The 26,794-nt window shown below is 42.4% G+C and overlaps 1 protein-coding gene across 4 annotated transcripts in view; it reads left to right on the top strand.

Annotated features, from left to right (window-relative positions):
- Positions 1–26,794, top strand: part of DVL1 (dishevelled segment polarity protein 1) — a 49,263-nt gene that overhangs the window by 13,919 nt on the left and 8,550 nt on the right. For 3 of the 4 annotated variants that reach the window (XM_054647813.2, XM_077190305.1, XM_077190306.1), the window contains exons 3-13: positions 6,287–6,408; positions 8,315–8,427; positions 12,939–13,077; positions 19,132–19,225; positions 20,170–20,239; positions 20,875–21,014; positions 21,311–21,387; positions 21,922–21,989; positions 22,922–23,071; positions 25,264–25,395; positions 25,656–25,823. In XM_054647813.2, the coding sequence (XP_054503788.2) occupies positions 6,287–6,408; positions 8,315–8,427; positions 12,939–13,077; positions 19,132–19,225; positions 20,170–20,239; positions 20,875–21,014; positions 21,311–21,387; positions 21,922–21,989; positions 22,922–23,071; positions 25,264–25,395; positions 25,656–25,823 (1,273 nt within the window). The remainder of the gene's footprint in view (positions 1–6,286; positions 6,409–8,314; positions 8,428–12,938; positions 13,078–19,131; positions 19,226–20,169; positions 20,240–20,874; positions 21,015–21,310; positions 21,388–21,921; positions 21,990–22,921; positions 23,072–25,263; positions 25,396–25,655; positions 25,824–26,794) is intronic. The other variant, XM_054647814.2, reaches the window with a different exon arrangement.

Genomic DNA, 26,794 nt, shown 5'->3' with positions numbered 1-26,794 from the left:
AGATCTTGCAACTTACACTTCTTACAAATTTTTTATATTTTAACAATTTTTATATTTAACTGTTATTTTTATATTTATTTATTATTTTTATATTTTAACTAAACTATTATTTTAATATTTTAACTATTTTTATATTGTAACTAAACTATTATTTTAACATTTTAACTATTATTTTTATGGTTTAACTATTATTTTTATATTTTAACTATTTTTAAAATATTTAAACTATTTTTTAAGTATTTTAACTATTTTTTAAAAATTGAGTAATTTTTATATTTTAACTATTTTTTAATATTTTAACCATTTATTTTTGTATTTTAACTATTTATTTTTGTATTTTAACTATTTATTTGAATATTTTAACTATTTTATCCCTTAAAATATTTTAGCAGCCCAGACATTGAAGTTATACAGAATAAGGACATTTGCTGCCTGCTGAGCAGCTTGACCTTTCCCAGCCTGGCTTCTTGCAGGCAGGATTACATGGAAATAACACAAAAAATCAAATGCAGAATTGATTGCCTGCTGTTTCCTGCATGCAAGGAGAAGTGCAGTGTGTTTTTCAGACTGGCTTTGACTGGGAGATGCTTCTTGAGCAAAGATTCCTTGTGGATCAGCCCTGCTGGGAAATGCTGGATCACACAGCTCCAGCCACTTCTTCCTGCTCTACTGATTGATTTTTATTTTAGGGCACTCAGATTCTGGCAGCTGGGTAGTCCCAACAGGTTTTTAGTGTTAGGCAAGCAAAACACATGGCTTTGTAAAGCTGAGTTTAAAATCAGTCCTCCCACACACACCCAAATGTGTGTTAAGCACTCAGTAGATTTTGTATTAATTGAGGTCTTAAAAATTGGGATTTTCAGTCTGTGCTGTCCAAAAGTAGCTGGGAATTGTGTTCAGAAGGAAAAGTTTTTTTTCGCCCTTTTTTTTAGGACCTCCCTACCTGTTTTTTTACCCTTTTGCTCCAACCTTTAGCCCAAGCAGCAGTAGGTGACTGATAACCAAGGGGCCTTTTCCAAGAGCTCAGCCATGCATTTCCTCCCAGCAGCATCAGAATGCCTTGCCTGGGGCATGGAGGAGTGCTTGAAAGCTTTATTTTGATTTAAAGCTGCGTTTCTGATCCAATTCCAATCTAAAGCTGGACAGTCTCAGAAAAAGGAACAAGCACCACTTGTCTCCAGGAAAAAGGGAAGGTTCCCTGGGTGAGCAAATTGGAATAATTTCATTCCAAGGAATAAAACCATTGACATGAGAGAATCAAACTCATGTTGAAACAGAGAATGAGAGCTGAGGATCCATCTGCAGGCAGCACCAATTTATTAATTTCCCCAATTTCTTCCTTTCTTTATGAGGTTGTGCCCGTTCTTAGGTGGGAATGGGATTTGGGATGGGGATCCCTGCCGCAGGAGGGACATCCTGGTGTTCCCTGGCTGCGCTCAGGGGTTGGGTTTGGCTGCAGGGCTCAGAACTGCTGAGTTTGCTGCTCTCAGGATGCCTCTGAGCTCTGCTGCTGCTGCTTTTGTCTCCAGTCCAAGGCCTTGTTTTGGGCATGGAGGAGTGTTTTGAAGCAGTTATTTTGATTTAAAGCTGCATTTCTGGTCCAATTCCAGTCTAAAGCTGAGCAGTGCTTTAGATTGCGCCGCTTGTCACCAAGAAGAAAAGATTCCCTCGATGAGCAAATTGATTGTCAAAGGAATAAAACCATTGGAATTAGAGAATCAAACTGATGTTTAAACACAAAATGTTTGAGAGGTGATGATCGGGCTGCAGGCAGCACCAATTTATTAATTTCACCAATTTCTTCCTTTCTTAATGAGATTGTGCCCTGGGAACTGGATTTGGGATGGGGATCAGTGCTCCAGGATGCCCCTGAGCTCTGCTGCTGCTGCTTTTGTCTCCAGTGCAAGGATCACAGAGCGTGGGGCTCTGCCAGGGTGGCAAGGGATGGGACAAAAAGGGATTTCATGTGTGATTAACGAGCAGAAAAGAGAGTCCCAAAAGCTGCAGATGAAGCAGAGTAGGAAATGGAGCTGGGATTTGTGCTGCCATGGCCTGGGAGCAGCACTGGTGCCTTGTGTCCTTTGCTGGTCACCAATATCCCTTGTGAAAGCTGCCCTAGAACAGGGGCTGGACAGAGTTAAAGAATAAAATAGGGATTTATTATTTTGGGGTTGTTTATTATTATTATTATTATTATTATTATTATTATTATTATTATTATTATTATTATTATTATTATTTAGACCATATAAAATATATAATATATTTTTATATAAATATATATTATATAAATGTATTAGATCTATTATATTTATATAGTAGATATATTTATAAAAATATATATTTATAAATATATACATATAAATATTAAAATATATATACATATAAATATATACATATATATATATATATATGTAATACTATTATTTTCCTTAATGGGGCATTTTTTGTGTGCTAGACTGAATTTTTTCATGCTGCTCAGGATGAGTTATAAACCCACCCGTATTTCAGGATGGATTATAAACCTCCCCAGTCCTGCAGAGGCAGCAAAGATTGGAGGAAGTTGGGTTGGATTTATTCCTTCAGAACTTGTTTTTTTCCTGCCTTCTCAGCCATCAGCTGCTTCCAAATTTCTCCTGGTTTAGTGCATTTTGTGAGCTCCTTTTGCAGATGATGTTGACAAGGGTTTCTGCTCAGCAATCAGCTGAAACATCTGGGTCTGACCTGCCTGATGAATTGCAAATTGCCTTTTCCACACTAACACCCATAAAATTGCAGGGCTTATCTGCCTCTATTTGCTGCTAATTACTGCAGGAGTTTTATGTAAATCTCACTGGAAGTTAATTGTTCCCTTTCGAATTCTTTAATATCCCATTCACTGGGACTTAACACATAATTGCACACAAATCTTCCAGGGATGGCAAACTTGGGTCTTTACCTTTTAGAAACATATTTTTTATATATATATATGTAATTTTTATATATATTATATGTATATATATCAAATATATATATATGTATATCAATATATACATATATATATAATTTATATATATTATGTTTTTATATATGATATATAAAAATATATAAAATAATACAAAATATAGAAAATATAAAATATATTATAAAGATATAAAAATAAATCTTATAATTTTATATATAAATATAATTTTATATTAAACATATAAACTATAAATATATAGAGATATAATATTAATTATATATAATATAATTATATATAATATATAAAATATATGTATAAAACATATAAACTTTCAATATGTTCTTTTATATCTTTTAATATATTATGATACAGAAAATACAATACAAATTATTTAATATAGAATATATTATATATTGTATTAATAAATATAAAAATATAATTATATATAGATAAAATTAGTATATTATATATAAATATATAATTATATATGTACACACACTCTTTTTTTTTGTGTTTCAGCCAGGGTTATTTACTTATCTGTTTTTGGTTTGTTTGTTTTTTTTTTTTTTTTAATGGGCCTGAGCTTTTTTTGTCCCCAGTGCTATTAAATGTGTGTCAGCTGCTGGGAGACAGTTGGGATTCTTGCACAAACCCATCTGTGAGGATTTTGTGCTCCTGGAAATCACTGCAGCATGTTTCACAGCCCCAGCACACGTGTAGAAAAAATTCAATGTACACAGCCCCAGCGCATGTGTAAAAATGGGAAAATTGAGATTGCTGTGCTCCTGGAAGTGACTGCAGTGAGTTTCACAGCCTCAGCACTAAATGTAAAAATGGGAAAATTCAGTGTACCCAGCACAGCTGAGCCTCCTCTTCCCCCCACCTCTCCCTCCTGACTGAGCCTGTGGCTACTTTGAAGTTTCCACCAGGGCTGACGTGGGGAAATGTGAGATTTTCATCTTTTTTAATGCCATTTGAATCCTTCTATTTGTCAGAGGTGGGAACTTTGATCTGGGTGTCATCTGCAGGACTGATTTCCATAGGGGAAAATCTTCCAGGGAGGATCTGCAGGTCTGGATTAGTGGTGAATTAAAGTCCCTGCTGCTAATTAGCTATTTCAACTTCCTCCCTTCCCTCCTGTGTCCTGCTTGTTTTCCTCCTCCACAGCTCAGATCTCCTTCCTTTGATTTCAGCCTGGGTTTGTTTTTTCCATTTTTGTTTTTTTCTTGTGTGTTTTTGGTTTTGTTTTTTTTTTTTTTTGCTGGTGTTGTTGTGGTGGTGGTGTTTTTTAAGTATGAAATAATTTGGGACAGAGCTGCTTTTTCCTAGGTTCGTTTGCAAGGAATTCTTTTAATTCCTTTAAAAATCCTTTTTTTTTTCTTTTAAACTGGTTGATCTTTAGTTTTTTTGACAATACAGAGGCTATCATTAATTGTGTGTCAGAATTCTTAATTAACTACAGTAAATGCATTTACACAAACACATCTTCTGCCAGAAATAGCTGATATTGTCCTGTTTTTGTAACATACAACACAAAATATAATTTTTCTCTGAGAATCATTTGTTTGGAGTTTTCTGGGACTGCTTACCTGAATGAAATTCTTAATGCAGTTTTGCTTTTTGCCTTTTTATTTTTGGGCCTTAACTGGGCAATTTGAAAAAAAAAAAAGTGGAAGAAAATATTTTTTTACAATAAATATTTTTCTGTTCTTTGGGGGAAAAGTGGAATGGTGGAAGCTGGGAGTGTGGCAGGAATTGGTTTGTGGCTGCTGCCAGCTCTGTTATCGCTGTTTCTTAGGAAGGATTTGCACCATCTGGGAACAATTCCTTGCCTGGCTGCTGGGAATGTGCAGTTCCCCATTGGCTGGCAGTGATGTCACTGCGTTCTGGGAGGTTTTCCCTGCTTTTTCCTCCCCGTTATCTGGGTGCCAGCAGATAATTCTTGTCCTGTTTGTACATCAGCTTTTTCCAGCCTCTATTTGCAATTATAATGAACTCCGTGGTGGGGCAGAACCATTTGACAAGGGCAGCACAGGAGCTTCAGGGCTGGGAAATGAAAAAATAAAAATGCTCAGAGCTGAAGCAGGGAATAAAAATCCCCAGGAGCAGAATCTTGGATGAAATGAGCTGATTTCAGGGCCAGTCTCTTCACACTTTATATAAACCCTCACTCATCCCAAGCCTCATCTCAGCACAGACAATTTTTCCTTGCTCAAATAAAAATCCTTTTGCTGATGAGGTTTTAGCAGAGCTGGGGAGTCCTGGTGCCTTTGAGGGAATTCCTGGTGGAGCACAGGAATTTTTTTGCAATTCCTTTTCTGCAATTGCTCCTTTGGGAACAGCCTTGTGTGGATAATGGGGCACAGCTCTGAAGCTTTGACTTGGGATTTGAGCTGCCTCTGACTTGATGGGAAAATTATTTCCAGCTCAAAGATGAATGTGGCTGTTGGGAAGTTGCTGTCAAAAATATAAACGGCTCTTTTGGGTATTTCTTTAGTCACTGGGATGCCTTGGGAAGGCTGAGCTAGAGCAGAGTTAAAGAATAAAGCAGGGATTTATGAAGTTTCTCCTCAATGGATCCACCTTGGGCAGCACAAGAGCTCAGCCAGGGCTGCACCTGAGATGAACCCAAAATGGTCCCAAAATGAACCCAAAAAATGGATGATGGGTCACAAAATAATAAGTTTTAGTCCATTTGCATCTTGGAGTGAATTGTCCCATTCCAGCTTTAGCCCCTGCAGTCCCATCCTTGTTTTTCTCTCTCCAGCCCACGGTGTTTGTGCTCCTGGGCTGAGATTTGGATCATTTGTCCTTGGTCCCCAGCTGGAGCAGGAATTGTTTTGTCTCCCTGCTCTGTGCACAGAGCTCACCATCCCATAATGTGAAGCCCAGACCCACCCACTAAAGCAGCACAGAATGTGAAAAATAGAAAATCCAAAACCTGAGGCATCACTTGGGATCAATCCCTCACAAGGCTCTCCCTGAGCTCAGAGAAACACCAAGAGCTGCTGCTGTTCCTCAGTGGGAGTTTCAATATTGTACTTTTGCTGCTGATAAATTAATCAATTTTAGCCAAATGAGATTTGAGATATGGGATTTAGGATAATTCCCAAGTACTTGGCAGAAGAATTCCTGGTGCTTGCAGGAATTCTGTGCCCATCCAGGCTGGTGTTTTCACGTGGAACCTGAATTTAACCCGAATTTAACCTGATTTTCTGCCGGTTTGGCAGGAATCCCTGCACTTCCCTTCAGATCCTGGAAGTTTGGCTGTACACTTGGAGAAGCTGGTGGGATTTTGAGGATGTAATTTTGTGTAATTCTGTGGTTTTTTTCTGTTGGCAGCTGGTCCTGGCTGAGAGCTCCCACTCTGACACAGGCTCCCAATGCACCGAGAGCCACGTGGAGCTGCCCCCAGCCCTGGAGAGGACAGGAGGCATCGGAGACTCCCGGCCCCCCTCCTTCCAGTAAGCCCCAATTTATTCATCAGATTCTCATTTAGCAAATTGATTTATCAAATTCTCATTCCCATCTATTTCTCACCCTCATTTTCCTTCCTGCTCCAAGCCAGCTGTTTGTTGTTGTGAGCATAAAAATCAAATATTGAGGAGTTAAAAGGGAGATGTGACTGAAAACCCCCTGTCATTGTTAAGAGTGAAATATTTATCCAAAATATCTCATTTTCCAGCCTGCTGTGGATGAGTTAAGTAGGGAGGGAGCCCAAAATGCTTTTTGCAGTGATTAGTGTGTTCTGTGTAATTAGGGAGGCTGCAGAGCCAGCTGAAGGCTGCTGGCAGCAGGGAGAATTTCCACCAGGAATAATAATTCTGATTCCATAATAATTCCAATTCCATGGCTATCCAGAGGCTGCCAGCGCCAGCTGTGGCTGGGAATATCTGCTTTGATATTCTTATTTCCTCTTCCTGATCCTTAGATATCTTCATTTTCCAGGGAATTTCCACCAGAAAAAAATTCCTCCTTCCACCAGGGGGATTTAAAGCAGGGCCTTGTGCTCTTAGGCTGTGTTTGGAGAAGGAAATAAAAGGCCTGGATTTGCCTTTTTTTCCATTTTGTTTTTGGGATGGAAGTTGCCTTGGAGAGCTCTCAGTGTTATGAGTCTTTTTAAAATAAACCTTTTAGAGGACAAGAAATGCTGGGAAATCCTGGCAGTGCCTTGCTAAGGCTGTGCTGCCCTCCTGTGTTCTGATCTGGCCAGAAAATAAAACCAGGCTTTTGTCTTTCCTGGCCTAAACCTGCCTGGCACAGCTGCAAGCTCCAGCTTTGTTTAAAAAGAGAATTAGCTGATAATTAGGCCCGAGGTTTGTGGGTCCAATGCCCTGCTGGTCCTCCTGCTTTGTTTTTTTCCCTTCATTTTTTGCTTTACCACTGATGAAATCCAAATAAAACTTCTTTTGTTTCCCCCTTTATTTTTTGCTTTCCCATTGATGAAACCAATATATATATTGAATATTATAATTAATTAGATATAAAATTTATATATTATAAAATATATATTATATGTTATGTATTATATTATATATAATGTAATATATAATATATGTAATATATTATATGGTTTATATAGTATAATTTAATAATTATTAAATAATTTAATCATTAATTTAATTGCCAAATTAATGGGCTCAGCACTGGGGGAAAAGGCAGCTGGGTTGTTTTTTTTTTTGTTTTGCACCCTTTTCAATGGTGTAAATCCCATTTTGGAGGCTGGTTTGAGTGAGGATCCTGAGCAGGAGTCAGCAGATGGAGCTGCTGGGATGGCCAAGAGTGACCTGAGCCACCTGTGTGTCACCTCTTCCCTTTGCCAGCTGTGCTGCACTCAACAAGAAATGTTAAAAAAATCTGTGTGGCAGCACTGAAATCCCCCTGGCATTTTGGTAGGGAGTAAAATATGTCCCCTTGGTAGGGATTAAAATGTCCCCCGAGATGTTTTCCTGAAGGACAACCTTGATATCCTCATGGCTGTGGTGGGCACGTCAGCCGTCGCATCTGTGCTCAGGGAGTGGGGTGGGCAGGAGTTCTGAAATGGGGAAACAGCTTCACCCTCAGGTGCTTTGGGGTTCTCTTTTCACCCCTCAGGTGGGTTTTTATTATCTTTTCACCTCTCAGGTGGTTTTGGGTTGTCTTTTCACCCTCAGGTGTTTTTTGGGTTCTCTTTTGCCCCTGGAGGTGGTTTTTGGGCTCTCTTTCCCCCCTGAGGTGTTTCTGGGGTTTCCCATCAGCCTGGGCCAGCGTGCAGCGCTCACCCTCAGCAGTTCTGCACCCTCTGCCCCGAGCTGCTCCCGGCTGGAGCTGCCTGGGTGGGAAGGGCACCGCCAGAATAACGCAGTGATCGTCCCCTGTGCTCTGTGCCAGCCCCAACGCTGCCAGCAGCAGGGATGGCCTGGACAACGAGACAGGAACCGAGTCCGTGCTCAGCCACCGGCGCGAGCGGCACCGGCGCAGGAACCGCGAGGGCCACGAGGACGGTGAGTGCCTCCTCGTCCTCCCCTCCCTCATCTTCCTCACGGCTCCCGGAGCAGCAGCTCCTCTGTGGGGTTTGTGAGGGTCCCCAGGATGAGGTGAGAGAGGAGAATCTGGCTCTGTATTCTCAGAAGGCTGATTTATTATGATATGAGATGATGTTATATAACATGATATGATATATTTTATTCTCTATTCTATATTCTATTCTCTATTATATTCTCTTATATATTTTTATTTTATATTATATATTATTTCCTTTTATATTATATTTTATTTCATTTTATATTATATTTTATTTTATATTATATATTCTATTCTCTTATATTAATGATGTTATGTTGCATGATGTTATACGATACTAAAACTATACTAAAGAATACGAAAAGGATACAGACAGAAGGTTTAACAAGAATGAATGATAAAGACTCATGGCTGACTCCTCAAAGTCTGACCCAGGTGATGGTGATTGGTCATTAATGAAAAACAATTCAATGAAGCCAATCAAACATGCACCTGTTGGTAAAGGATCTCCAGCCACATCCCAAAGCAGCAAACACAGGAGAAGCAATCAGATAATTATTATTTACATTTTTCTCTGAGGCCTCTCAGCTTCCCAGGAGAAGAAATTCTGTTGAAGGGATTTTTCAGAAAATATCACGGTGACACTCCTGCTCCTCCTCCTCCCCAAGAGACTCCTGGCTGCATTCCTGGCAGCTTTCAGGGACTCTTCATTATTATTTTAATGCAATAATTTGATAATTGCTCTGAAACTCTTTGAAGCTCAGCGTTTTTGCCAGAAACACTCCACAGTGAAGTGGCAGAGAGATTGTTTCTGACAATGTGCAGAACTTTGTGTAGCATGAGAAGATGAATGGCTTGGCTGTTGATTTCTCAAGGTTTGGATCAGCTGTGGTGTTTTCTGCTGGTGTAACATAGGCTCTGAAGATCTTTTTTTTATCTTAAATGCGCCCAAAGTGCACTTATAAAATGCAGAACTCCATCTCTTGCCTCTGGTCTGTACATCAAAGGAAGCTTGGGTTTTTCATTCATTGCCAGACAAGAATTTCCAGGCTTAATTAAGAATTAATAGGTGCCACCCATTGGGTTTAAAATGGTGCAGAATTTGGAATACTTGGGCCCAAGAAATGCCATCACAGCCTTTATTCACAACTCCTCCCACCAAAGCATTTGCCTCCAGTTAGAAATCAGATTTCTATTGAGGGATTCTGTTCGTTTAACCCTTGCAGAGTGTCATTGATGAGGAGTGAATGGAAATCCCTCAGTGGGAGGAGCACGGAGCTGTCTGTGCATGATCCTGACTGCAGATTGCTTTGGGAACTGACAGAAATAGGCAGAATCCTCTCACAGTGTTGATTAAAAACTTGTTGCAGGAAGAATGTGAAAAGGGGAGTTGTTTTAAGCATGAAATCAGTGCCAGGGCATGTTTTGCTCTGGATATTTTTGGCATAAGAGCTGGTGTTGGTGGATGGAATTGTGTGAGCATTGGAGTGGTCTGAAACCAATTCATGCATTTCCCTTGAGAAGGAAATGGGATTAAATTTCCTCCTTTTACCAAAGCCCAGGCAAGAACCTTACTACAGTCACAAACATTACTTTTCTCTGAATTTAGGCCTTCTGCCTGCAGCAGGTGAGTTCTGTTAGTGTGCATAGAGCAAGGAGAGCTGCTTTAAAAGACATTATTCAATGTCCATGGTGTTTCTGTGGTCATAACAATATTTCATTTAGCAACAACAACGTGCAGTACAATAACAACACCAGGAGTGTGTTGTTTTCAGTGGAAAGTAAATGTAAAAGGCACAGTTCAGCTCTGTGTCCTGAATTGCCACTTGACAACACTGAAAGAAGTGAAATACCCAAAACCTGGGAAGGATTTTAAGCCCTTTTCATAACAATGATCACGGTCACTCTTTTCTTGCACCTGCAAGAAAGTCTTGTGTGGATGGAAAATGGGGGAACAGCCTTAGGAGAAGGGGGACAAGGATGGGGAAAGGGCTGTGACACCTGGATGCAGCTGCTGTGTGCTGGGAAAATCCTCCCTGAAATGCAGTGAGAGTGTTTGATGTACTCCTGCAGGGACTCGTTTGAAATGCCCAAATGACAGCCCTGCTGCTTGGCAGAGGGATCTCTGCAGCTCTCTGTTACTCACAGCTTTGTGCCAGAGGATTTATTCCAGAGGCACAGGAACAGCTCACCCCAGCTGGACAATTTGGAAGTGTTTGGTACAAAGAATCACCCACCCTGGCAAAGAGGATTTCCCTGGGTTCCCTCAAGGGAAGGGAGTTCTTGTTCCACAAGAAAGCAGGAGCAGGGTGTTGCAGCCTTCATTTCAAACAGGTGAAGTGAGAAAAGGTGTGAAGGAGCCATTTGGGAACAGAAACACTGAGCTGCAACCTGAACAGGTCAAACAGGCTGAGCCCAGAGCACTGGAATTGAGAGGTTCCACAGAATGAAGGTTGGGAAAACTCCAACACTAAACAAAGATTTTTTGTGCTTCTCTCCATTTTAATTTACAAAAGTTGCTTCCTAACTTTACTAGAAAACATTGCCAGCTTTGAAGTGCAGCAAGATCCTTGCAGAAGTTTGGTTTGGATTTGGGGTGAGGAGAATTCCCCAGATTCTCCAGGGATAATGAGCAGTGTGGTACCATGGGTGGGTTGTTCAGCACGGCTGCCTGGATGTTTCCCTTCATTTGTGCAGGGTTACTCACCCCAAAAAAGCTGATTTTGCTGAATTCCACACACAGAGTGATAAATATTGATTGCAGCTGGAGGGTGTGGGACACACTTGGGTGATCTGACAGTGTTTTCACACCTCTTCCCATTGAAAATCCAGAAGGATTTGGGGTATCCCTAAGTTCTTCCACCCCTTTCCCTTAAATTGCATTCCTGTTTTAACTGCATAGACAATTAATCTCCATCTGTGCTTGTATATTCTCTGATTTTAAAATAATCCCCACAAAGATGGTGCCTTGAGGAATGGAATAAAACTCCTTTTTTGGAGCTGTGTGACACTGCAGATACAAACATCAAGAAAACCTTGAGGAAAACCGATCTGGAAAAAAAACATCAAGATGTCAGAGCTCCCAACAAAAGTCCTCATTGCTTTGGGAGGTTGACAAAGTTCTTATTAAGTGAAAGTAGAGTGAGGATCTTAATTGGGGTGGTGGGAGGTCTGCCTGGCACATGTGCTGGGGACCCCTGGCTGGGATGAACAAAGCTGCCGTGTCAGTTTGTTGAGCAGGAGCGGGAAAGGGGACTGTGGGAGCTCTAATTAGGGAGGTAATTAAGGGACAAGTGGGTTTTTTTGGATGTTGAGGAATGTTTTATAGCTGCTGCTGGGCTCCTGACAAGTCTGCAGATGTCAATGTCAGTGCTGAGGTTTCAACACCCACTTTGCTGTGGGGTGAATTTAACTCTTGAGCAGCCACTGAGAAATGCTGGAGAACCCTTCATGTGGGCAGGCTCACAGATCCCCAATGTTTGGGAAGAGGAGTTGCTGCAGATTCCCCCTGGCTGCTGCAATATGTGGAGTTTTAACTGTGATTTGTGACTGCGGGAGGGCTGGGACTGCAAAACAGCTGGGGTGGGAATGTTGGGCCTGACTGGGGTGGAGGGGCTGTGTGGGGCTGTGTGAGGATCCAAAGGAACTTCAGTCCCAAGGCAAGTCAGGGCACAGGGATGTGCCCATAAGGCAGGATTTCTAATAATAAAGTGCTTTTCAGACCTTCTGATATCACCTTTGTCTGTCCCCTTCATGTCAATATATACCCCTTCATGTCAATTATTTATCCTTTTTCTTTCTTGGTTTCTATGTCAACCTTGGTAGGAAATTCTTTCAGGGGATAAACATGGATCCTCTTCTCAAACTTCTCTCTGGCTCACAGAATTGACTGTAAAACCTCTCCTACATCTCCTGCTGTGGTGCCACAACCCCCCTGCAGCCACATTTCTCTTCACAGAGAAAAGCAAGGCACAACTTCCCAAGAATATTTCTGGGATTCACATTCTCTGAACCTCAGAGAAAGGAAAAACAGTTCTTATCTCATTTGCTGTGCCTGTGTTTGTGCAAAAGTAGAATGCAAGATGGAGATTGTTTACCCAGGCTGATGGAGTTTTGTTTCCTTGGCCTGTCAGGGCCAGTTGTGTGTGTGAGGACCGTTGGGTGATAGTCACCAGATGAGTGCAGTTGAATGCTTGAATGCTTGGCAAATTCAGTTTAGATGTAATGGAATATAGTATAATATCATATAGAATAATATAGTATATAATAATATACTATTTATATATACATATATATAAATAGTATATTATAGTATGTATATATATATAATGTACTATAATAATATAATATGGAATAATATAGTATAATAAATTATATTAATTAATCTTCTGATATCAGTGGAATCCTCCTCATCATTTCCTCTACTTCATCAGGGGCAAAAATATCTGCAATACCCCCCTGTTCTGTAACACTCCTTTCCTGTGCCCTGCAGCCCCCAGGATCAACGGGCACCCCAAGCTGGACCGGCACCGGGAGCACCCCCCTGGCTACGACAGCTCCTCCACCATGCTGAGCAGCGAGCTGGAGTCCAGCAGCTTCATCGACTCTGAGGATGATGACAACACCAGCAGGTACAGCCCTGCCAGGGACACAGCTCTGGGCACCTTCTTGGGCTCCTCTTCTCTTTTTTTCTTTTTTTTTGGGGGGGGGGGGGTGTTTTGGTGGGGGTTTTTTTGTTTGTTTGTTTGTTTGGGTTTTTTTTGGGGGGGTTGTTTGTTTTTTTGGGGTTTTTTTGGTTTTGTTGTTGTTGTTGTTTTAAATTTTCCTTTCATTTCTTTTGTGATTTTGATGCCTTGAGAGAGCTGTCCTAGAACAGAGACCAGACAAAGAATAAAGCAGGGATTTATGAAAAGTTTCTCCTCAATGGATCCACCTTGGGCAGCACAAGAGCTCAGCCAGGGCTGCACCTGAGATGAACCCAAAATGGTCCCAAAATGCACAGCTGGGCACAGGGTCTCTCACTTTGATCAGTTCTGCTCCATTTGCATATTGCAATTAATTGTCCCATTCCAGCTTTAGCCCCTGCAGTCCCATCCTTGTTTTTCTCTCTCCAGCCCACGCTGTTTGTGCTCCTGGGCTGAGATTTGGATCATTTGTCCTTGGTCCCCAGCTGGAGCAGGAATTGTTTTGTCTCCCTGCTCTGTGCACAGAGCTCACCATCCCATAATACGAAGCTCAGAACTACACACTAAAGCAGCACTAAAGCATGTGAAAAATAGAAAAGCCAAAACCTGAGGCATCAGTACAGAATCTGAAAAACAGAAATGCCAAAACCTGAGGCATCACTTTGAGCACGGGTTGTTCATCAGTGCCATTGCTGTGTGGAATCACTGCTCAGTTTTTGGGTCCAGGATCTGGGCCAAATATATAATTCTATGAATTATACCTATAAGTTATATCTAAAGATATTTTTGTTTTTCTTTAAGAAGTCTTTACCTCTGTTATTGGGTCCAAACCACTGCTCCAGTTGAAAGAAAAGCTCTGCTCCTCTCCTTTTCATAGCAACAATGGCCACATTTCCAGATCAAAGCACTCTGCCTACCTATTTATAAAGCAGTGGTGTGAATATGAAAACAAAATACTGTCAGCAGAGGTTCCTAATAAGTGTGCACTTCACTGGAGCTCAATTACAGAGGAATTCCTGGGTAATTGCATAGTCTGAGACCTATGAGCAGTTCAGGAATTCATCAAAGTTAATGCTGCTGCAAAGGCTGCCATGGATTTGTGGCTTCTTCATTATTTCATTCTTTTTGTGTAGGCAGAGTGTGTGAATTATTCCCTACTTGAAAAATACCTCTCATTTCAAGACATCTTTGTTATATCCAAAGATGTTTTTGTTTAAGAAGTCTTTAAGCCAATACATTTCATGGGTTTGAAATACTTATTTTCATGGATGTAAAACCAATCTAAAGTATTTTCCTTACTTTTCCTGGCCACATTCTGTGGAATATTCTTCATTTTCCTGGCCACTGGCTCTAGAGCTGTTGTTCATCCCAGTGGACTCTGAAAATCCAGAGGATTTGTCTGAGGACAACAGAGTGACAGATCTCTGGTGGGTCACAGTGATCTGCAGCTAACACAAATAAGGCAGAATGTGGTAATTTTAATAAAACCATGATATTTTTAATAAAAACAGAAAAAAGCAACTACTCCTGGAGATCCTGAACCCCTTGCTGTGCTTACAAACATGATCAGCTTTTGGGTCTTGGTGGATCTGTTGGGTCTTGCAGCTGGTCAGGGTTTAAAGACCTCACAATTCTAATTAAAGGCTGAGAGTTCCCAAAGGGCTGAAAGGGTAACTAAAATCCACATTACAGATTTAGTCTTGAATTAGTTTCAAGAATTTATTTTGTACTCCCAGTGAAGTGCAGGGTGTCCCTGTACATGGCAGGTGTTGGAATAAGATGAGTTTAAGGCCTCTTCCAACCAAAACCATTCCATGATGAGATATAAAAAATCACTTTTCTGGATATTTCCCCGCATGGAGGGATGGTCCTTAACCCCGAATACACTCAAAGCTTTCAGGGCTTTGAGCCCTCCCCCAAAACCTGGAGCCCACAATAACAACAACAACAAAACCCTGCAGATGATTTGTGTTTCTTGTAAATAAATGAATAATTTCCATGGCAGCCAGCAATGCAGCGGGGCAGGATTAGCTCAGGGTGGCCACATTAGAACAGACTCAGCGAAATCTCACTGTATGAATAAAATAATAATAATAAAACTTCCTGAGTCTGACCTGAGAAGAAAGAGATTCTTGGAAGCTGCCGCTCCTGCCTTTCCGTCTGGAGGCTGGGCAGGAGTTTTTGGCACAGGAGGAGCTGCCAGGCCAGCTAGTCAGGAAGAACCACTGCAGGAATGCTCCAAGGTATGCTGCTGTGTTCCAGGGGTGGTGATGATGTACTCAGGCACAGGAGACTTGGTGCTGGCAGGGAGAAGTTTTCTGTAGAGGCAAATCAGGCAAAGAGCAAATGGAGAAGGTTCCAGAGCTGCTGGAGGCACCAGCCTGGGGACAGAGGAGGGATCTGAGGGGTGAGTTTGGCTCCTGAGGGGCACATCCCCTGGGGACAGAGGAGTCTGAAGGGTCAGTTTGGTTTGTGACAGCTGATGGACACATCCTCTGGGGTCTGAGGGGTCAGTTTGGTCCCTGAGGGATGCACCAGTGTGGGGACAGAGAGGTCAGTTTGGTCCCTGATGGACACAGAGGGGTCACTTTGGTCCCTGGTGGACACAGAGGGGCCAGTTTGGTCCCTGGTGGACACAGAGGGATCAGTTTGGTCCCTGGTGGACACAGAGGAGTCAGTTTGGTCCCTGATGGACACAGAGGGGTCAGTTTGGTCCCTGATGGACACAGAGGGGTCAGTTTGGTTCCTGGTGGACACAGAGGGGTCAGTTTGGTCCCTGGTGGACACAGAGGGGTCAGTTTGGTTCCTGATGGACACAGAGGGGTCAGTTTGGTCCCTGATGGACACAGAGGGGTCAGTTTGGTTCCTGATGGACACAGAGGGGTCAGTTTGGTCCCTGATGGACACAGAGGGGTCAGTTTGGTCCCTGGTGGACACAGAGGGGTCAGTTTGGTTCCTGATGGACACAGAGGGGTCAGTTTGGTCCCTGATGGACACAGAGGGGTCAGTTTGGTCCCTGGTGGACACAGAGGGGTCAGTTTGGTCCCTGATGGACACAGAGGGGTCAGTTTGGTCCCTGGTGGACACAGAGGGGTCAGTTTGGTTCCTGGTGGACACAGAGGGGTCAGTTTGGTCCCTGGTGGACACAGAGGGGTCAGTTTGGTCCCTGGTGGACACAGAGGGGTCAGTTTGGTCCCTGGTGGACACAGAGGGGTCAGTTTGGTTCCTGGTGGACACAGAGGGGTCAGTTTGGTCCCTGGTGGACACAGAGGGGTCAGTTTGGTCCCTGGTGGACACAGAGGGGTCAGTTTGGTCCCTGGTGGACACAGAGGGGTCAGTTTGGTCCCTGGTGGACACAGAGGGGTCAGTTTGGTTCCTGATGGACACATCCCCTGGGGTATGAGGGGTTGGCTCCTGGACTCTGGTGGGGTCTGGTGCTTTGTGGGGAGGCTGTCAGGGAGGAGGCTCTGAGGCAGGAAATGAGAGGGAAGGGATGTTGCTGTCCTGGAAGGGAAGAGTTTGTGAGCTGAGGATGCTTTTCTGCGTCTGTTTGGTTTTATTTGAACTCAGAGCAGTGGAACAGAGCTGGGTAATTCCCAGCCCAAGAAAGCTCTGTTGCATTCAGTTAAAGAATAAAGTCATGTTTTGGTGAATTAACCTGTTCACAAACATTCCAGGACAGTGCAGAGTGACAGTGGAAGCACAATCATTTATTTCCTTTTTCTTCCAAGTGTTTGACAATTTTTTAACAACTTTTTTTTTACAAATTAAACGTTTCTGTTGTTAGCAGGTAGGATTTTGAGCGCAGGTTGATGTAGGGAACTTAACAGTAAAAGTTTTTTTCTGTCTTCTCTAAAGTAAAGATTTAACAAATCTAACATCTGTAGCTGTGAGATTATTGTCAGCAATTGCTGCTCTCAGTTCAATGCAGCTAAAGGAATTCACTGCAAAAAATATTTTTATTTTTCATTTAAGAAATTACCATAATTTCTTTTTAAGCCATGTGGATAAGCTTTCTTTAACAAATGTTGCCTTTTTTTCCCTGTCCTTTGAAAATTGTAGAATGGAGAAAAAAGTATTGCTATTATTATTATTACAGTATTTTTAAAAATCTCTTCTGTGGTATTTATTGACATTTGTACTAGAAGTGCAGTCATGGTTTTTGAGCAGTAGCTGGTGCAGGAAATTAATTGGCAGTGATAATTCCAGATTTATTTTTCATCTTTGCACTTTATTTGTCTCAAAAGCTCAAATTTACCATCTTGTCTTGCTCATCAGATTGTAATAATAACAACTTTTACCCAGTATTTCTGGAGATGCTTCAGAGAGCAAAATATTCCTCATTAGAGGAGGTTTGAGCTGCTTTTTAGCATCCAGATGCTCCCAGAATATTAAGGATTCAACAAGGATGCATTAAGGCTGTGGATTGAGCAGAAATCACAAGGAGAGATGATGAAAATAGGTGTAAAAATGTTCCTGCAGAGCCTTCTGATCAGCAGTTTTGTGCAGCTGGTAATAAATTTTTAAAAATTTACTTTTAGTTTTTCCCTGAAATGTTTTGTGTCCCCCTTGAACTAAACCTGAGCTTTTCTCAGGGGCTGATTCTCATCCTTCCATCCTAATACTGAGCAGAATGGCAAAAATACAACAAGTAAAACTTCACTTCTCAGATGTTATGACCTGCTAACAGGAGCTCAGGGATTTGCCAAGAAAGTCTGGTTTTGCTGGTTTAATTTTTAGGGAGCAGGCAGCTTCACTGTGGAGTGAGTGCCTTGGATTTCCTCAGATTCTCCTAAAGGGGGAAATTGTAGCTGAGGGAAGAGGAGGAGAAGGAAATGGGAGAGGAAGCAGGAAGGGGGAGAATATTGGCAGCAAAATAAAAGAGGAGGTTTTTGTGTCAATCTTTGATGAATATTGAACAAGCCCAGTTTTGGGAACACTGGGTTTGACACCTCCTTATTTTTCCTGTTGGAAGGCAAAACCTCCCAACCCCAGATGCTGTGTGAGCTGTTTTACCAACCAGAAATCATCACATTTTGGATATTTTTTTAATAAAATCCCACGTCTTGGCTCTTCAATTCCCCTTGCTGGGAGGGGAAGGAGGAGTGTGTGAGGTTAACATGCCTGAAATATTTGTGTGAGCTCAAGGGAATGTCAGGAGATTCACACCCTCTGAGCAGCTCCAGGGCTGATACTTGATAAAAATATTTCAGGCCAGAGGGGTTTCCTGTGGGCAATTCCTTTTTGGAATTGCTGGCATCAAGTTTTTGAGGTATTGTCACATTCCTGCATGTGGCTGGAACATGGAATTCAGGGATGTGGAAATTGGGGGGAAAAGCCTGGCAATGTTTGTTTTGTGTATAATGTTGGAATTTTTAATCTTGGTTAATGATGGAGCATTGCCATTCTTACATATTAAATAGAGGAGAGATGTCTCTCTGGTGTTATAGTGATATTTTAATAGTCTGGGCTTTGTTCCAGGCTCCTGAAATTAATTTGGGCAAATCCATTTCTGTCTCATTCTGTTCTCTGTAAAGTGAGGATGGTTAATGCTCCAAACTCTTATTAAAGACCTTAAAGATTTATATGTAAAATGTGGCACATTTAGGTTCTGCAAGTTTGGAGAGCCTGGAAAAAAGCAGCAAAATAAAACTTAACAGAATATGTGAAGGTAAATCATACTCACTGTCCCCCTGTTACCAATTTCTATTTGATTTCTTTAAATTCAAGCCTTGAATTCCTGGTAACAGTGGAAGAAAATTCAGCACCATGCCAGGACTCACAAAAATGAGCACTACGGGTTGCACTCAGACCTGCTCCCAGGAGAAAACAAGCGCTAAATTAAACAGTAATTAAATTATTCATCTGATCCCTGCTGTCCTTGAGCTGGAATCTCCTGCTGAGCTGTGTGTGTGATTTCCCCTGTCCTGCTGCTGCAGGAATCAGCTCCTGTGGGTGGCAGAGCCTCTCAGGGGTGACATTTGTTGTCCTTGCCCTCAGGTTGAGCAGCTCCACGGAGCAGAGCACCTCGTCCCGCCTCATCCGCAAGCACAAGCGCCGGAGGAGGAAACAGAGGATGAGGCAGATTGACAGGGTAAGGCTGGCACCAGCAGCACCCAGGGAGCTGAACTGGGAGTTCTGAGTGGAGCTCTTGGCTCAGGAAGGGATCCAGGACCGGTCTGTGCCTGTTGAATTCACTGGGAAGGTTCCCTGTGGCTCCAGGCTGGGCTTAATCTCTGCATTTGATGTTCTGCGGCTCCAGAGTGAAGCTTTCACCTCTCCCGTTCTCCTTTCACTGTGCAGTGATCCCATTTCTTGTCTTTTCCAAGATAAATCTCTGCAGGAGAAGCTCCATTATGGTGTGGGAAGGGATGTGAGATCCCCTGAGACCTGCTGGGAGGAGAAATCCAAGTTCACAGGAAATCCCAAATCTTTCTCTCTGCCCTTCCCTGTGCCAGTCCTGGGCAGCAGGATGGGGGTGACCCCACAGACAGACCCTGAAATATCTGTTTTATTCTCCCATAAATCTCAGTCTCCACATGTGAAAGAATGACCTCACACACATTTTATCACAGGATAGTGTTTCAGAAGGTCTTTGCTAAGCACCTTTGTATTTCATTTTGGACGCAGGGCAGTGTCTCTCCTCTCCCCTCCTTCTGGATCATGTGCTGTTCCCTCCTCCCTTTAGGGAGGAGCTGTGGGTGCAATAATTCACACTCCACTGGGCACTTTAGGATCCAAATGTTTGCCTGACAGTCACAGCCAGGAAGCAGAAATAATTCCAGGAGAAGTTCAGATGAGAAACCTCAGTATAGGAAAGTGCTCTGTGTGTTTTGTGATCAGACCTTTGGAGAAAGTGCAGACTCTGCTCAGATTTCTTTCCTTAAAGTCTCTAAATGAAGCATAATTTTGAGGAAACCTCAATAATTTCTGTCTGCCTTTGAGTTGGAAACCTCTTAATTCCTGATGAGTTAGTCCTCAGCAGTTCTTACTCTGAGCCATTTAAAACCTTGAGACTTTTTCTGTTGTGTTTTGCAGTCGTCCTCGTTCAGCAGCATCACTGACTCCACCATGTCCCTAAACATCATCACTGTCACACTCAACATGGGTAAGAGGACAAGCCACAATTTTTTATGATGAATTTTGAGTGGTAGAGATGTATTTGGTATTTCTCTGGATTCCTAATCCAGAACTGGGCCATTTTCACCAGCAGATCAGTGTTCCTTCCAGGGAAGGAGCTGGAACTGCAGGACGTGGGGTTAATGGTGAGGGATTGGGGTAGAAAGGCACTGGGGATTTGCATTTATGCTGCTCCTGTGTTTCATTTGTCAGCCAGGCAGAAATGTGCAGGGCTGCCAGCAAATTCAGCACCTTTCAGCAGCACCAAGCCCTTCCTGCCTCTCTGACATGTGGAACAAACAGTGCCTAATGTGTTCAGTGCTAATTTCCAGGTGTGGACAAGTCTTTTCAGTGCTCTTCCCCTTGCTGTTTTTTTTTTTTTTTTTTTTTTTTTAAAGTAACACTGTCTTGGATGAAAAAATCCTGTCTTTAGCAGCCTTTCCCTGAAGGTGCCAGGCAAATATTCATCATTAGAGCAGCCTGAGATCATTGCAAGTCAAACCTTGCCCCGCTGATGTGCTGAGATGTTTCAAAGCTGAAACAGCCCCCCTCTTTGCTATCATTCCAATCACTTTATCTGCTTTTTTTTCCCCTTTCCCCACCCTTTACTTTGTGTCCATCTAGAAAAGTACAACTTCCTGGGGATCAGCATTGTAGGGCAGAGCAATGACCGGGGTGATGGTGGCATCTACATCGGCTCCATCATGAAGGGAGGGGCAGTGGCAGCGGACGGGCGCATCGAGCCAGGGGACATGCTGCTGCAGGTGGGTCCCTGTCCCCAAATCCTGCTGCTCTGCCCTGCCATCCCACCAGCCCCACGAGCTGTAGTCAGCAGGGAACAGAATTTATTCATCCTCAGAGAAATGTGGCCCAAAGATGACTGAAATTGGTGATTCTTTGTGAGACACTCTGAGAAACGACATCTCAGAGGAATGGAAGTGGTGACCATTAAATGGTGGGATGGAAGTGGTGACCAGGCAGATAATTTGGGGGATTAATGAAGTAGTTAAAACAACTTTAACTTTCCTGCTGCAAGGCTGACCCCTGCTCTCTGTTTCAGGTGAATGATGTCAATTTTGAGAACATGAGCAATGACGATGCCGTTCGGGTTCTGCGGGAAATCGTCTCCAAACCAGGGTGAGCACATCACAAAAACCCTTCCTGTTTATCCTCCTTGTGCAGTTGTTGGAGCTGGGAAACCTCAGAGAAATCAACATTCTGATATCCATCAGCATGACTGATCTCAGCTGTGAACTTCTCAGTGTAAATGATGAATAAGTGAGGTTGGTTCTGGCCAAAACCAACATGAATTGAGGAGTTGCCTGTTTCAGCAGAGCTGTTTGTTTATGTGATGAGAATTTTAATATCCCAGGAGCTGATCATCCAACAGATTTCACCACCAGTGCTCATCATCTGTGCAAAACCAGGAACCTCCTGATGTGCTTCATACTGAAAATATTAGAAAGTTTCTCAAAACTATTCATACTTAAAATATTATAAAGCTTCTCAAACCCATTCATACTTAAAGTATTATAAATCTTCTCAAAACCATTCTCAGAATGTACTTGACAACTGCTGGATAAAAATAAATTTGTTTCAAATAGTTCTTTTAGCATTTCCAGCTCTGTAGGAAATTTAAGATCATCCTTAATCTGTTTTCTTTCTTCCTAGACCTATCAGCCTAACAGTAGCCAAATGCTGGGACCCTACTCCCAGGAGTTATTTCACCATCCCCAGGGGTGAGTACACATTTAAACTCTTGGCTGGGTTCCTGGGAAGCTCCCAAGATCTGGAATATTTTCACCTATTTTGGCACCTAACAGATTCTACCCATTCAGTCCTTTAATTGTTTACTTTTGTATTGGGAGCCTGGGGTTCCACTGCCCATTGAGTTTCTGGGAGTTTTTCTCTTGGTTCACATCTTTGGATCCATCTCCTAAACTCTTGGAAAGTGATCTTAACCTAACAATTCATAAAAGGTTTGGAAATAATTATGCCAAGTGTTAAAAATCCTCATTTTCTCACAGTGAATCTTTAGAGAGAACTGAGTATTTTGAAGATGGGAGGGAAGCAGCAGTAATAGACATAAAAAAACCCGAAAATTATCTTATTTTCATTAGCAGTAAAAGATCTGTGCTCATGTGACAAACACAGCTGCCTCCTGCTGGTGAGGGCTGTGCTGGTGGTGCTGTCCACAGAAGATGACAGTGGCAGTGAAGATGGGGTGGAATAAATGCAACAAACCAGTGCAGACGGTGGGAGTCCTCTTGAAACCCTTAGGAAAACCAGAGAAACAACAAGACAACAAGAGAAAACCTCTCAGATCTCTCAAAATCTTGGTGTTTGCTGCAGGTTTTGACCCCATTTTCTGTCCCTTTGTGGTGGTACAATCTATGGGATCTCACTCATGTGAACCCCTCAGAAAACCAGAGAAACAACAAGAAAAAAACGATAAAACCCCTCAGATCTTTCAAAATCTTGATGTTTGCTGCATTTCTGACCCTGTTTGCTGTCCCTTTGTGGTGGTACCATCTTGTGGAACCCTCAGAAAACCAGAGAAACAACAAGAAAACCAGAGAAACAACAAAACACAGTAAAACCCCTCAGATCTCTCAAAATCTTGGTGTTTCCCACAAATCTTGATCCTGTTTCCCATCCCTTTTGCTCGCAGCTGAGCCGGTGCGGCCAATCGACCCCGCGGCGTGGATCTCTCATACCACAGCCATGACGGGAGCGTACCCCCGTTACGGTATGAGCCCCTCCATGAGCATCACCACATCTACCAGCTCCTCACTAACAAGCTCAATTCCCGAGTCGGAAAGTAAGTCACCCCCTGGCCAGCCCAGGGCAGGGGGCTGCTCGGGGCCACCAGGGCCCGGCCACGGGCACGGTGACAGCGGCGGCGCCAGCCAGGCCTTGAGTGGTTTCTCACGCTTGGGGAAAGCAGGAGAACTTTTGGCGAAGGTTGGAGGTTGATGTGGAGGTGTTTGGTCAGGGTTTTGTCTCAAGGAGAAGTGGTTGCTGGTGGATTTTAGTGGCAGGTTCAGGTTTTTCCACTCAGGTGCACATTTGGTTGGTTTTTAATAAATTTCAACGATAACGTTCAGGTTTCACTTGGGAAATCCTTCCCTGATATTCACATGGCCTTCTTTTATACTTTTGGTAAGTTCAGGTTTTTCTACTAATGTAGATGGGAGACTCCCTTCTTGCATTTAGTTGGTTTTTAATAAATTTCAACAATAATGTCAATGTTTCCCTTGGGAAGTCCTTCCCTGATATTCACATGGCCTTCTTTTATATTTTTAATCATTTTTTTGTTCTTCTTTATATTCCTAGAATTTATTGAGCAAGCTAAAACTAAATTTAACATCCTATGTGAAATTATGATTAGATTACAACCTATTTCCTGGTTTGGCAGTCTGAAAGAGCCATATCCATGAAACCAAGAGTTGGATTTTAAAGACAGGTTCAGGTTTATCCACTCAGGTGGACGGGAGAGCTGTCTTTTTGCATTTAGTTGGTTTTTAACAAATTTCAACAATAATTGTTTGTTGAAACAAGTGCTTTCTTATGAGAAATCCTTCCCTGATATTCATATGGCCTTCTTTTATGCCCAAAATGGGAGCATTTCAGATGCATCTCAGAATTTGCCATATTTGTACAGCAGCCAGAACTTTAAAAATACCAATTTTCTGTTCATATGCAGATCTCAGGTCTCCAAGAAAATACAATTTATTGCTCCCCAATATTAGTTTGTTGGTGTATTTTTTTTTTCCCAAGACATGTTGCTTTTTGCCACTAACCAAACTAACTTAAAGCAAAAGCAAAGTTTTAGTGTTTATTTGAGGTTTGTAAGTATTAAAGCTGCATGCAGAGCTGGTCTGGGATGTTTTCATGCATATTGGCAGTGCATGTATGGAAAGAAACATTTTCAGTTTTCATTGTTTCACATTTGCTGTACCTTTTTTTATCCAAAATTTTGGGTGGCTGGAAAAGGACAAAAGCAAAAGTGCTTTTGAAAGGTGGGTGATGTAGGGAGCTGGGAGGGGAGGAGGGTTCTGGAATTCCTGCTGGAGAAGGGTCTGGGCTACAGACAGAGATAAAAATGAATTTTCTAGGACTGGAAGATGGGACAGGATGGAGGATTTGACAAATTCAACCTTGTTCTTATTTTATTGTAAAAAATGATGAGGAAAGTGTGAAACCTCTGGGGATCCAGTTCTGCCTGTAATGGTGTGAACTGGGAATGGCTGGGGAGGCATTTGGGAGTTTTTTTTAAAGTGTTCCACAAAAAAATTGAGGGCGAAGCAATCCAGGGAGGAGTGGATTGTGAGGGGACCCTGGGAAGGGTTTTTGTAAGAAAATCCCTAATTTCTTCTGAGGAGGGAAGATTTCTTCTGTAATTTAATTTTCCTCATGAACGTCCAGATCTTTAAATAAAAAACTGGACATGGATTGGTCATGGTCACCCTTTCTACATGGAGATGGGAGGTGCTCCTGACAGGGAGCCCCAAAAGAGCAAACCCCAAAAACTTCTCCCCCAGAGTTCCTGGGAAATTGAAATGGAAAATGATGGATCACAAAAACCCTTGGGTTTCCTTTCCTGCCAGTCTGGATGCAGAGAGGATCCTGCAGCTGCTTTGGGAAGTCAGGATGTGGGGACGCAGAATTTCTGTCACTAAACTGGTGGCCTTGAGCCCAAAATCTGAAAAATTGCTGCAAATGCTGTAATTCACTCTGTGGATGAGGGTGCATTTGGGAATCTTTGTGTCTTTATTTCCTTTTATTTCCTTTTATTTTCTTTTATTTTAATTTTTATTTTATTTTTATTATTATTTTTATTTATTTTATTGCACTGTACTTTATTGTATTTATTTTATTTCATTTTATTTTTCCTTTTTTTTTTTTCATCTGTTGGTAAAACTGTATTTTTATTTCATCCAAACTGGGAGCTGAGAAGTTCCTTCAGGCTGAGTTCATTTCACAGCAGCCAGTGGCCTCTCTTCCTTTCAGAATTAGAAGAATCTCCCTTAACTGTGAAGAGTGACATGGCTACTATTGTCAAGGTCATGCAGCTGCCAGACTCAGGCCTTGAAATTCGGGACAGGATGTGGTTAAAAATCACCATCTCCAATGCAGTGATAGGTAAGCAGACCCCAGAAATCCTGAGAGGGAAAAAACCCAGTGATTTAATGAAAACAGGATAAAAAAAACTACCTTTTAATGAGCTTTTTTTTTTTTTTATGTCTGTGACCTCTTATATTCCATTTATGGACAGGAAATAACTCGTGTCCATGTAGGTGTTCAGCTGGCACAGTTTGGCTCAGATAGTCCCATTTTAGATGTTCATCTGGCACAATGTAGCTGAGATGACCCCGTGTCTCCCCTTGCTGTGCCCATTTCAGGAGCAGACGTGGTGGACTGGCTTTACACACACGTGGAAGGCTTCAAGGACCGCCGGGAGGCGCGGAAATACGCCAGCTCCATGCTGAAACACGGCTACCTCAGGCACACTGTGAACAAAATCACCTTCTCAGAGCAGTGCTACTACGTCTTCGGAGACCTCTGTGGCAGTAAGTCCCCAGCCGGGAAGGACAGAGCTGGCCCTGTGTCATTTCTGTGCCTTGAGGGTGTCCATTGTCCCCTTGTGTGTCCTCACAAAGAGGGATTTGCGTGAGGGTGGCAGAGCTCTGGAGCTGCCCAGTGTAGCCATGATATCTTCTGAAAAATTCTTTTGTTAGGATTTTTTCTCCTGAGAAGCTGAGAGGCCTCAGGAACAAAATGTAAACAATAATTATCTGCTGCTGTGGAATGCAACAGGTGCATCTTGATTGGTCTCATGTGGCTGTTTTTAATTAATGGCCAATCACAATCCAGCTGTCTTGGACTGTCTGGTCAGTCACAAGATTTTATTATCATTCCTTTCTATTCCTTGCAAGCCTTCTGATGAAATCCTTTCTTCTATTCTTTTAGTATAGTTTTAATATATAATTTTGTTTTAATATAATATATATCATAAATATAATATATATCATAAATATATATAATAAAATAGTAAATCAGCCTTCTGAAACCTGGAGTCAAGATTCTCATCTCTTCCCATGTCAGGGCTGCCTGAAAACTTCCACAGCCCAGAGGAGGTGGAGTCTCTCTGGAGATATTCCAAACCCAGCAGGACACATTCCTGTGTCACCTGCTCCAGAATTGGACAGGGGGATCTCCAGAGGTCCCTTCCATCCCTGCCTCTCCTGGGGTGGCCCAGAACAGGGGACATCACCCTGAAATTGTGTGACAAGTGGCTGGTGCTCCCTGGTAGCAAGGAGAGCTCCTGGAGGAGGATGAACTCATCAAGCAAAGCACTGAGGACAGCAGGATTTATTTCTGGTGGTGCCACACTGATGTCATAGGTTTTAGCTTTTTTATTTTCCAGATTCTGTACTGATGCCTCAGGTTTTAGCTTTTCTCTTTTTCACATTCTGTGCTGCTTTAGTGGGTGGGTCTGGGCTTCATATTATGGGATGGTGAGCTCTGTGCACAGAGCAGG

This window comes from Agelaius phoeniceus, chromosome 24 (assembly GCF_051311805.1).
Source record: "Agelaius phoeniceus isolate bAgePho1 chromosome 24, bAgePho1.hap1, whole genome shotgun sequence".
NCBI classification, from domain to species: Eukaryota; Metazoa; Chordata; class Aves; order Passeriformes; family Icteridae; genus Agelaius; species Agelaius phoeniceus.
Note: the sequence above shows the minus strand (reverse complement) of the source record. Positions and strands in the feature narration are given on the sequence as shown.